At 39.5% G+C, this 12,412-nt stretch overlaps 1 protein-coding gene across 2 annotated transcripts in view; it reads right to left on the bottom strand.

The window, feature by feature from the left end:
* UBE2V2 (ubiquitin conjugating enzyme E2 V2) overlaps nt 1-12,173 on the bottom strand; it is a 60,085-nt gene extending 47,912 nt beyond the window's left edge. The window contains exon 1 of one of the 2 annotated variants that reach the window (XM_019428889.2): nt 12,079-12,173. In XM_019428889.2, coding sequence (XP_019284434.1) covers nt 12,079-12,094 — 16 coding nt within the window. In that variant the 5' untranslated portion in view covers nt 12,095-12,173. Of the gene's footprint in view, nt 1-11,690; nt 11,792-12,078 lie in introns of those variants that run through there. The other variant, XM_019428890.2, reaches the window with a different exon arrangement.
* Nucleotides 12,174-12,412: the final 239 nt, after the last annotated feature.

The following is a 12,412-nucleotide window of genomic DNA, read 5'->3' as shown; positions in this document are numbered from 1 at the left end:
GGGGTTTTTTCTGTTTTGTTTGTTTTCTTTTCCAGGACTACTTCCACGAACAACTCAAAGCACACCTGGTGGAGGGTCCAAACCATCACTACGAGTAGGGAGATAAAGCAGCCAGAGTCAAAACAACAGAGAGCAAGTAACACACTCTAAAAAACAGCTCCTGAAGGGCCAGGCCCTGGACAGTGTTACAACCCCTCTTTAATATAGTAGTGTTTGCAGGAGCAGGACATGTAACAAACTTTTAAAACACATAAGGGACAGAAAACTAGCCAAAATGACAAAACGGAAGAATTCTCCTCAAAAGAAATTCCAGGAAGAAATGACAGCTAAAGAATTGACCAAAACAGATATAAACAATATAACTGAACAAGAATTTAGAATACTAGTCATAAGATTAATCACTGGGCTTGAAAAAAGCATACAAGACAGCAGAGAATCCACTGCTGCAGAGATCAAGGAACTAAAAAATAGTCATGATGAATTAAAAAATGCTGTAAATGAGGTGCAAAGTGAACTAGAGGCAGTGACAGCAAGGACTGAAAAGGCAGAGGGGAAAATAAGTGATATGGAAGATAAAATTATGAAAAAATATGAAGCTGAGAAAAAGAGATAAAAAACTTCTGGACCACGAAGGGAGAATTAAGAGAACTAAGGGATTCAATGAAACGTAATAATGTCTGTATCATAGGAGTTCCAGAAGACGAGAGAGAAAAAGGGGCAAAAGGTGTACTTACAGAAATGACAGCTGAGAACTTCCCCAATCTAGAGAAGGAAACAGACATTGAAATCCAGGAGGCACAGAGAACTCCCTTCAGACATAACAGGAATTGATCTTCTGCATGACACATCACAGTGAAACTGGCAAAACACAAACAGAGAATTCTGAAAGCAGCTAGGGACAAATGGGCCTTAACCTACAAGGACGACACATAAAGGTAGTAGCAGACCTATCTACTGAAACTTGGCAGGCCAGAAAGGAGTGGCAGGAAATTTTCAATGTACTAAGTACGAAAAATATGCAGCCAAGAATCCTTTATCCAGCAAGCCTGTCATTCAGAATAGACAGAGAGATAAAGGTTTTCCCAAACAAAACTGAAGGAGTTCATCACCACTAAACCAGCCCTACAAGAGATCCTAAGGGGGACTCTGTGAGTGGAATGTTGCAAAGACCACAAAGGACCAGGGACCTCACTACAGGGATGAAAGCTACAGATAACACAACGACTCCAAATCCCTATCTTTCAATAATAACACTGAATGTAAATGGACTAAATGCTCCAATCAAAAGACATAGGGTATCAGAATGGATAAAAAAACAACACCCATCTATTTGCTGTCTACAAGAGACCCATTTTAGACCTGAAGACACCTTCAGATTGCAAGTGAGGGGATGGAGATCTATCATGCTACTGGAAGTCAAAAGAAAACTGGAGTAGCCATACTTATATCAGACAAATTAGATTTTAAACTAAATGCCATAACAAGAGATGAAGAAGGGCATTAGATAATAATTATGGGGTCTATCAAGAAGAGCTAACAATTTTAAATGTCTATGCAATGAATTCGGAAGCACCCAAATATATAAAACAACTACTCACAAACATAAGCAATCTTATTGGTAAGAATGTGGTAACTGCAGGGGACTTTAATACTCCACTTACAACAATGGACAGACCATCTAGACAGAAAATTCAAAAAAGAAACAATGGCCCTGAAGGATACACTGGACCAAATAGACTTGACAGATATATTCAGAACTTTTCATCCTAAAGCAGAGTACACATTCTTCTCGAGTGCATGTGGACCATTCTCCAAGATAGATCACATACTGGGTCACAAACAGCCCTCAATAAATATAAAAGAATTGAGATCATACCATGCACACTCTCAGATCACAATGCTATGAAACTTGAAATCAACCACAGGAAAAAGTTAAAATCTCCAAATGCATGGAGGTTAAAGAACATCCTACTAAAGAATGAATGGGTCAACCAGGCAATTGAAAAAATTAAAAAATATATGGAAACAAATGAATATGAAAACATGACAGTCCAAACCCTTTGGGATGCAGCAAAGGCAGTCCTAAGGGGAAAATACATTGCAATCCAGGCCTATCTTAAGAAACAAGAAATATCCCAAATACAAAATCTAACAGTACACCTAACAAGAAGTAGAACAACAAAGGAACCCCAAGACCGGAGGAAGACGAGAAATATTAAAGATCAGAGCAGAAATAAACAATATAGAATCCAAAAAAAAAACAGAACAGATCGATGAAACTTAGAGCTGGTTTTTTTGGGGGGGGGGAAAAAAAAAAAAGATAAGCCCCTAGCCAGACTTCTCAAAAAGAAAAGACAGAGGACCAGGGTACCTGGGTGGTTCAGTCGGTTAAGCCTCTGAGCCATGACTCTGGCTCAGATCATGATCTTGCGGTTCATGGGTTTAAGCCCCACATTGAGCTCTGTGCTGACAGCTCAGGAGTCTGGAGCCTGTTTCGCATTCTGTGTCTCCTTCTCTCCCTGCCCCTCCCCTGCCTGCACTCCATCTCTCTCTCAAAAATAAACATTAAAAAAGAGAGAGAGGACCCAAATAGATAAAATCACAAAGGAAAATGGACTTATTACAACCAATCCTTCAGAGATACAAACAATTATCAGAAACTACTATGAAAAATTGCATGCCAAACAGGGCCAACTTGGAAGAAATGGACAAATTCTTAAGACACCCACACACTACCAAAACTCAAACGGGAAGAAATAGAAAATTTGAACAGACCCATAAGTAGTAAAGAAATTTAATCAGTAATCAAAAATCTCCCAACAAATAAGACTCCTGGGCCAGATGGCTTTCCAGAGGAATTCTACCAGATGTTTAAAGCAGAATTAATACCTATCCTTCTCAAGCCGTTCCAAAAAACAGAAACAGAAGGAAAACTTCCAGAATCATTTTATGAAGCCAGCATTACCTTGATTCCCAAACCAGACAGAGACCCCACAAAAAAGGGGAATTACAGGCCAACATCCCAATATATATAATTCAACAGCATATAAAATGAATTATTCACCATGATCAAGTGGGATTCATTCCTGGGCTGCAGGGCTGGTTCAATATTCGCAAATCAATCAATGTGATACATCACATTAATAAAAGAAAGGATAAGAACCACATGACCCTGTCAATAGATGCACAAAAAGCATTTGAAAAATACAGCATCCTTTCTTAATAAAAACCCTCAAGAAAGCTGAAATAGAAGGAACACACCTAAAAATCATAAAAGCCATATACAGAAAGCCCAGAGCTAATGTCATCTTCAATGGGAAAAAACTGAGAGCTTTCCCCCTGAGATCAGGAACACAACAGGGATGTCCACTCTCACCGCTATTGTTTAACATAGTGTCGGAAGTCCTAGCATCAGCAATCAGACAACAAAAGGAAATCAAAGGCATCAAAATTGGCAAGGATGAAGTCAAGCTTTCATTTTTCACAGAAGACATGATACTCTACGTGGAAAACCCAAACAACTCCATCAGAAGGCTGCTAAAACTGATACATGAATTCAGCAAAGTTGCAGCATACAAAGTCAATGTACAGAAATCAGTTGCATTCTTATACCCTAATAATGAAGCAACAGAAAGAAAAATCAAGAAAGTGATCCCATTTACAATTGCACCAAGAACCATAAAATACCAAGGAATAAACCTAACCAAAGATGTAAAAGATCTATATGCTGAAAACTACAGAAAATGTATGAAGGAAATTGAAGAAGACACAAAGAAATGGAAAAACATTTTATATTCATGGATTGGAAGAATAAATATCATTAAAATGTCAATACTACCCAAAGCAATCTACACATTCAATGCAATCCCAATCAAAATTGCACCAGCATTCTACTCAGAGCTAGAAAAAACAATCCTAAAATTTGCATGGAACCACAAAAGACCCCAAATTAATTATTGGGGTACTATTGAAAAAGAAAAAGTACTACTGGAAAAGAAAACCAAAGCGGGAGGCATCACAATCCCAGAGTTTAGCCTCTACTGCGAAGCTACAATCATCAAGACAGTATGGTACTGCCACAAAAACAGACACATAGGCCAATGGAATAGAGAACCCAGAATTGGATACACAAATGTATGGCCAACTAATCTTTGACAAAGCAGGAAAGGGTAGCCAATGGAAAAAAGACAGTCTCTTTAACAAATGGTACTGGGAGAATTGGCCATCAACCTGCAGAAGAATGAATTTAGACCACTTTCTTACACCATTCACAAAAATAAACTCAAAATGGATGAAAGACCTAAATGTGAGACAGGAAACCATCAAAACCCTAGAGGAGAAAACAGGCAACAACCTGTTTGACCTCAGTTGCAGCAATTTCTTACTCAACACATCTCCAAAGGTAAGGGAATTAAAAGCAAAAATTAACTATTGGGACCTCATCAAGATAAAAAGCTTCTACACTGCAAAGGAAACAATCACCGAAACTAAAAGGCAACCAATGGAATGGGAGAAGATATTTGCAAATGACATATCAGATAAAGGGTTAGTATACAAAATCTATAAAGAACTTTTCAAACTCAACACCCAAAAAACAAATAATCCAGTGAAGAAATGGGCAGAAGACATGAATAGACACTTTTCTAAAGAAGACATGCAGACGGCTAACAGACACATGAAAAGATGCTCAATGTCACTCATCATGAGGGAAATACAAATCAAAACCACACTGAGATACAACCTCACACCAGTCAGGCTGGCTAAAATGAACTAATCAGGAAACAACAGATGCTGGCAAGGATGTGGAGAAACAGGAACCCTCTTGCACTGTTGGTGGGAATGCAAACTGGTGCGGCCACTCTGGAAAACAGTGTGGTGGTTCCTCAAAAAATTAAAACTAGATCTATCCTATGACCCAGCAATAGCACTGCAAGGAATTTACCCAAGAGATACAGGAGTGCTGATGCATAGGGGCACTTGTACCCCAATGTTTATAGCAGCACTTTCAACAATAGCCAAATTAGGAAGGAGCCTTAAAGCTCATCAACTGAAGAACAGATAAAGAAGACGTGGTTTATATATACAGTTGAATACTACTTGGCAACGAGAAAAATGAAATCATGCCATTTGCAGCAATGTGGATGGAACTAGAAGGTATTATCCTAACTGAAATAAGTCCAGTCAGAGAAAGACAGAGACCATGTTTTCACTCCTATGTGGATCTTGAGAAACTTAAGAGAAGACCATGGGAGAAGGGGGGGAAAAAATAAAAGAAGCATAAGGGAATCATTAATCAATAAAAGAATCATTAAGAATCATTTGCCTGCAACACCAAATTTGTGCTTACAAAAAAATCTGTGTAAACATATAATGAGATTTAGCTATTAATATCAATTTTCTTGAGGCGCCTTGGTGGCTCAGTGGTTAAGCATATGACTTTGGCCCAGGTCATGATCTTAAAGGTTCAAGAGTTGAAGCCCTGCATTGCCTCTCTGCTGTCAGCACACAGTCTACTTCAGAATCTGTCCTCTCTCTGTCCCTCCCCCACTCCTCTCATGCTCACACTCTCTCAAAAATAAACATTTAAAAAACACACATATCAACGTTCTTAAATTTTTTGTTATTCTTTCAACACAATCATTTACATCTTAAAACATGTAGTGTTAAATACAATGTCATTAGACCCTATCAACTGTCTTCTCTTCATCCTAATGGTATTTATTTATGAAATCACATTGTTAGGTTCCCACAAAATGAAAGCAAACAAAGTTTATACAGTGTAATACAGAACCAGTTATCAAAGAACCTGAAATCAAGAAACTACCTCTGGACTCAACATCTGGCTAAGTAATCTTGAGTAAGTCATTTCCTATCTAAATTTCCATAGCTCATCTATAAAGTGAAGCCTAGATGATCCATAATGTGCTTTCCATTACAATTATTATTTCAACATATGTAAAGACCTACACAGGCTTTCTCTCCTGTGATCCGAAACTTTGCGGAGTTCTAACTTAAACTGAATATAACATTTGCTTTTATACAAATCAGCTACGACTTTGTAAAGAAGAATAAATCACTCCCAAACCCAGTCCTATAACTGTAGGACCGTCTTACCATATTATCTCAAAGATTTATTTATAAAAACATCTTGGGGCGCCTGGGTGGCTCAGTCGGTTAAACGTCCGACTTTGGCTCAGGTTATGATCTCGCTGTTCATGAGTTAGAGCCCCGCGATGGGCTCTGTGCTGACAGCTTGGACCCTGGAGCCTGCTTCGGATTCTGTGTCTCCCTCTCTCTCTGCCCCTCCCCCACTCGTGCTCTGTCTCTCTGTCTCTCTCTCTCTCTCTAATATAAAACATAGAAAAAATTTATTTATATAAAACATTCATTCCTTTTAAAAAAGTCAAATACACTTGAAACAAACTTTTGAACACTGAACTTTATTCCATTTATTCTAGTCTACAAGCCTCACATATCCACTTTGAAGTTTTGTGTCAAACAGCTCCCCAAGTAATCGGTCAAGTGGATGTTTCCACAAAGGATAATCTTTCCTTTTCATAGTTTCCATTTGTATGGCTTTCAGTCAGCATGGTTTAAATACTACCAGTCCCCCAACATCACGGATGAAGCTTCAGTTAGCACAGTCCCCTAACCATGAGTAACCACATTAAGTACAAATTTTGTTGCAAGCTCCCCAGTCCACAAATCACTATGTAAATAATAGGTGAGCATCCTAACCAGTGGCCAATCGCTTCACATCTTTCAAAGTCAGTTGGTGATGGGTCACTGCACATTTGTGACTCACATACAGACAGCAAAGCTCATAGTAGTGTGCCAGTAGTAAACCCATGTGACATTCTATAAAAATAGCCAGAAAAAGAAATTAGCCAACAAAGATCAAAGTGCAGCAAAGAAAAAACTGGTAACACTGACGTGAAATGTGAATCAAATGTAAATGCAGTTATAGAAAAAAACACGCAACTGGAAGTGTTGGGAAGACTCTAGATGAGCAAACACCCAAACTGTGTGAATGGGGGCTTATGGATGCAAATGAGGAAGGCAGTTACAAGAAAAGGATGGCAATGTTCCACAGGAAGTGAAAAACTTCACAATAAAGGAAATCTGAGATTATTTCCAACATCGAAAGCACAAAGGATAAAATACTGGAAGTGATTCAAACTGAGGAGTATGACAATTATCAAAGCACAGAAAAGATGCTTGCTCCACATCGTAAGTGTACGATGAGAAGAAAAAGTCAAGCATTGTTCAAACTACTCTTGACAAATTTTTTACAAATAAAACATTCCAATTCTTAACGTCTCGTTTTTAAATTACAGTACTGAACAAATATTAGTTTTACTATTTTTTTTCATTTTCCTAAATACTTATAACCACAAAGAGTTTTTAATATCTAAGCAAACATTTTCAAAGGTCACGGACTAACAGTTTTTCTTAGTAAGATTGCTTTGAACAGTCTCAGTCTGCATGGTCATTTTTACCATCCTGCAGTATTGTGCAAAGGGATGAATGCACGTACAGCAAAGGCTGTACGATTTAATCATATTGTCAAAAGCAAACATGTATCAAGAGGATCCAGGTTGCTAACAGACACAGAAAAATCTATCAAGCCAGTTATTAAAGTCTCAAGAGGGAAATGTACTAGACTACTACAATTTGGCTCTTCTTTTGTCCAGTTCCCAGGTTCTATGTTATGATTTACACACCATGCACACCTCTTCTGTTCCTACTCCCAAGTTCTGCCTGCATATCATCATCTTGAAGATAGGGAAAACAAAATCATGTGGCCCAACCTTTCACAGAAGGGATGGGCAAAGCAAGGTTTAAGAGATTCAGTGGCATGCCTAGCATGCCACACTAATCTGTCAGAGGCAGCAGTGGAATTAAAGCACTGCTAATCCAGTTCTTGTTCCAGTCAGTATACACAATGCTGCCCACTTCTGAAGAAAGTAGTTTTACTTACCGTTTCGTTTTTCAACCTTATGGCTTACACAGACCTACTATCAAAGACAAAAATATTCCGTTCTTTTCTGAGTCTCTCGTTATTTAAAGATATTTTACAATCATCTGCATTCAGAGATTAGAACCCCACTAGTGTAACTCAAGTGATGAAAAATTTTTTTTCCTTTTTTTTTTTGTTTTAACATTTATTTTTGAGACAGACAGAGACAGAGCATGAACGGGGGAGGGGCAGAGAGACAGGGAGACACAGAATCGGAAGCAGGCTCCAGGCTCTGAGCCATCAGCCCAGAGCCCGACGCGGGGCTCAAACTCACGGACCCCAAGATCGTGACCTGAGCTGAAGTCGGACGCTTAACCGACTGAGCCACCCAGGCGCCCCCTATTTTTTTCCTTTTTTAATTTATTATTTATTTATCTTTTTAATATAATTTATTGTCAAGTTAGCTAACATACAGTGTGCTCTTGGTTTCGGGGACAGATTCCCATGATTCATCACTTACACAACACCCAGTGCTCATCCCAACAAGTACCCTCCTCAAGGCCCATCACCCATTTCCCCCTCTCCCACGCCCCCATCAACCCTCAGTTTGTTCTCTGTATTTAAGAGTCTCTTATGGGTTTGTCTCCCTCTCTGTTTGAAACTATTTTTCCCCTTCCCTTCTCCCATTGGTCTTAAGTTTCTCAAGTTCCACATATGAGTGAAAACATATAATATCTTTCTGTGACTTATTTCACTTAACATAATACCCTCCAGTTCCATCCACGTTGTTGCAAATGGCAGGATTTCATTCTTTCTCATTACCAAGTGGTATTCCATTGTATATATAAACCACAACTTCTTTAAGTGATAAGAAATTTTAAATTTTCATTTAACAATGTATCCTGGATGGGATCCTGAGACAGAAAATGAACATCAGGTACTCCCATGTACAATCTTCTCTGTACTATCTTCACAACTTTACTGCAAAATTAAAATTATCCTAAAATTTTAAATTTATTTTTTAAGAAAGTGTGGCACGCGCTTTTTCATCTAACAGTAACTCTTTTATTAGTAGTGGGATCTAATTAAATTTTTGAATCAAAGGTACTAAATGTACTAATAAATTTCTATTCCTTAAAGTAGTGGTTCTTAAGTAAAATCCTCTTGACCTCCAAAGGTGACTGTGCCTCTTGGAAACGGGGGAGCTAGCCAGTGGGTCTCCACCACAGCCCAACTTCCATCCACAAGAAACATCTAAGTCTGAAACAAAGATTCTGCTAGAAAGAGAAGTGTGAAAGCCACTCTCAAGCCTAAAAGGGAGTAAGATTCATGACTGAGGAATATTTCAAACTGCACAGTTCCTCATAACAGAAAGAACACAAGACTGAGAACAAAATAAAAACAAAAACGCAAATTTTAACCTTGAATCCATCACTAACCAACTGTGTAAAATCTTGTAATATTTTAGCCTTCATTTTTCTCGTCTGCAAAATAAGAAGACCAAGGGCACCTGGGTGGATCAGTCAGTTGAGCGTCCAACTCTTGATTTTGGCTCAGGTTATGATCCCAGGGTCCCAGGATTGAGCCCCCATCGGGCTCTGCACAGAGCATGGAGCCTGCTTAAGACTCTCTCTCTCTTCCAGGGCACCTGGGTGGTTCAGTCGGTTAAGCGTCCAACTTCAGCTCAGGCCATGATCTCATGTCAGCTGTGCTGACAGCTCAGAGCCTGGAGCCTCCTTAGGATTCTGTATCTCCCTCTCTCTCTGTCCCTCCCCCACTCATGCTGTCTCTATCGCTCATAAATAAATAAACTTTTTAAAAAATATTTTTTAATAAAACTTAAAAAGAAAGAATCTCTCTCTTCCCCTCTGCGCCCTCCCCTCTTAAATAAAAGAGGATCAAATGGTATGGCAAAGTATGTTTCAGCTTAAAAATCTCAGGCTAGCTGGAATTTTTTTCCCCAATTTTTCTTCTAGTAAGAGGAAGGATAAAAGTATATGACTTAGATAATGTACATTAAAATATAATGCCTTAGTAAGGATCAAAAATATTTGTCAGGTATCTCTTCTTTTTAGCCCAGCAAATAACTATTTTTATCAAGATTATTTTGTCTTAAATAAAAAACACGTATATTATTCTTTAATGATTTTTTTTCAAAGTTTATTTTTTTTCTTATAATCTCTATGCCCAAAATTGGGCTCGAACCCACAACCCCTAGATCAAGAATCCCATGCTCCTCAGAATGAGCCAGCCAAGCACCCCAAAACATGTACATTACATGACCTAGCTCATCTCGTTTTAAATTTTAAGCTATATTTATTTCACAAATATACAGGTACTATTTCCCCACAAAGAATACAAAAGTATAGCTAAAAGAAAGTATAATTTAAAAAGTCCAAAGCTGCTTCTGCACTCGTCTTCCTCTCAGTTCAACAATACTGTGAATTATGTAAGGCATACAAAATGAAAAAACAGAATACTGAAATTGACCAAGACAAGTTTTTAGCAATAGTCTCAAAATAAATTTCATTGAAAAAACCTCAAATGCCTAAAATACATCCTTATTAGTTATGCTAAGGTATCATATGTCATAAATCTGAAAACAGGATGAAAATATAACAATTGTGATGATGAAATATAAACTAGAAAATACAGGCTTCCAATGTATAAGGAAATGTGCCAACAATCAGCAACATCTTTATAACTTATATTCGACTTCTTTAAAAGATAACTGAAAGTGGATAACGAAAAGTATCTGCCACTACTAACAACTAATATTTGTTCTTTTCAAAATATCTCCACACTCTCATATGTATAATGTTAGGGGGGGGGAAACATGTTTAAATAAACAATGTAATCCACAAAATGAAAACTATCAAATTAAAATGTACCATTTTATTACTAAATTTTCAAGAACCCATAGTACCAAGCACAACAAGAGGGATATGGCCCCATTCGCAAGCACGCTGGATTTCCGACAGCAAGTACAATAAAGTTGTAACACTAAAATCTCATTTTTAAAATAATCCTTGTGTTTACTAGTTCGCTAACACCTCAAGTATGCCGAAATACTCCCCAACGCTAAAACTGGTAAAGATCCTATCACCTATGACACCTGTACACATTAAAGATTAGACTTAAAAGACATAACTTTCCATTAAAATGTATATTGAATGTATCCCAAGGTATGACCTTACAAATTGCAATAACATATACTGCAACCTTCCACTTTTTAGCACATATACATTTAAAATTTTGTTTTATTATGCAATGATGGCATGAAATATTAAATCACACTGTTCTATAGCCTGGTTTCAATTATAATTAGGAGAAATGAAAGATCAGACGTTAAGTAGTAAAACTTAACATTTTCATTTTAACATATTGTAAAATGGTCAAGTTTCGAAAATCTCAGTATTAATATTTAACTTCAAAGTCTGTGCTCGTTGGAAACCAAACACTGTACTCAGTACGAGAGAGGAGTTGAACAGTCTAAGAAACAAACCACTTCTTAAATTGGCGTTTTCTTGCTCTATGGTTTTATTTTTCTTGCACTACACTTTTGCCCTTAAATGAATAAAAATAACACGTATTCAGCCAGGTAAGAATGATCATCATTTCTCCCTTATTACAAACAGCAACAGTCCTCTTCTTAGTCCTCTCCTCCTCCACCCATATAAAGGCAAGTCCAACAGAACGGGACCCCCCCTCGATCCAGGACGCCCCTTACCCGAAACCCTTCCGTGCCCGAGGTTGACACTGCCCACCTTGGGCCTCCTCTCCTCCCTCCCACACTGCCCTCCGCTCAGCGAGCTGACCCGCACCCGCTAGCCCCTGCGTGTGCGCCCGCGCCGGAGCCACCCCGCCCCCAGCTCGCGGGCGCGCGGCCGACGCGCAAGCACGACCCGCCACCCCCGACGGCCGCCCCGGGCCCTCGGCGCCGGCGCCCGACCCGCCCGGACCCTCCCAGCTCCCGGGCTTCGCTCCACGGGCAGCACGGTGTCCGAGAAGGCGCACTCTGGATTCTCCCACACGATCAGTGCCCGGCCGCCAGCAGCAGGCGGAGGGGCAGAGCCGGGTTGGAGTGGGAAAGTAGGCAGCCCAGCCCGGGAACCGACCTGTGGAGACCGCCATCTTCTCCTGCAGCCCGACGCAGCCGCCTGCACGCACAGCGACGTAACGCGCCACTTCCGGGAGCGCGCCGCCCCGCCCCCCGCCCCGCGGCTTCCCGGCCTACGTCACCATAGGCTCCGCCCCCGTCGGCTCAAGCTCTAGCCACCTAGCCCAAGGGCGTACAGGGCCTTGCTGTGGTCTGGATGTCTTCCTAAGGTTATACGTGGATTCAAAGCAAAACTTAAAGTTCATTAGGAGACCGAGTTGTGGCGGTCACCATAATGTAGAGCAAAAAGACAACGGGAAATATTTTTTTTTTTAAGGCATGCTCTGTGAAGG

The sequence above is a fragment of the Panthera pardus genome, unplaced genomic scaffold, assembly GCF_024362965.1.
Source record: "Panthera pardus isolate Hobbes unplaced genomic scaffold, ASM2436296v1 HiC_scaffold_7, whole genome shotgun sequence".
Lineage (NCBI taxonomy): Eukaryota > Metazoa > Chordata > Mammalia > Carnivora > Felidae > Panthera > Panthera pardus.
Note: the sequence above shows the minus strand (reverse complement) of the source record. Positions and strands in the feature narration are given on the sequence as shown.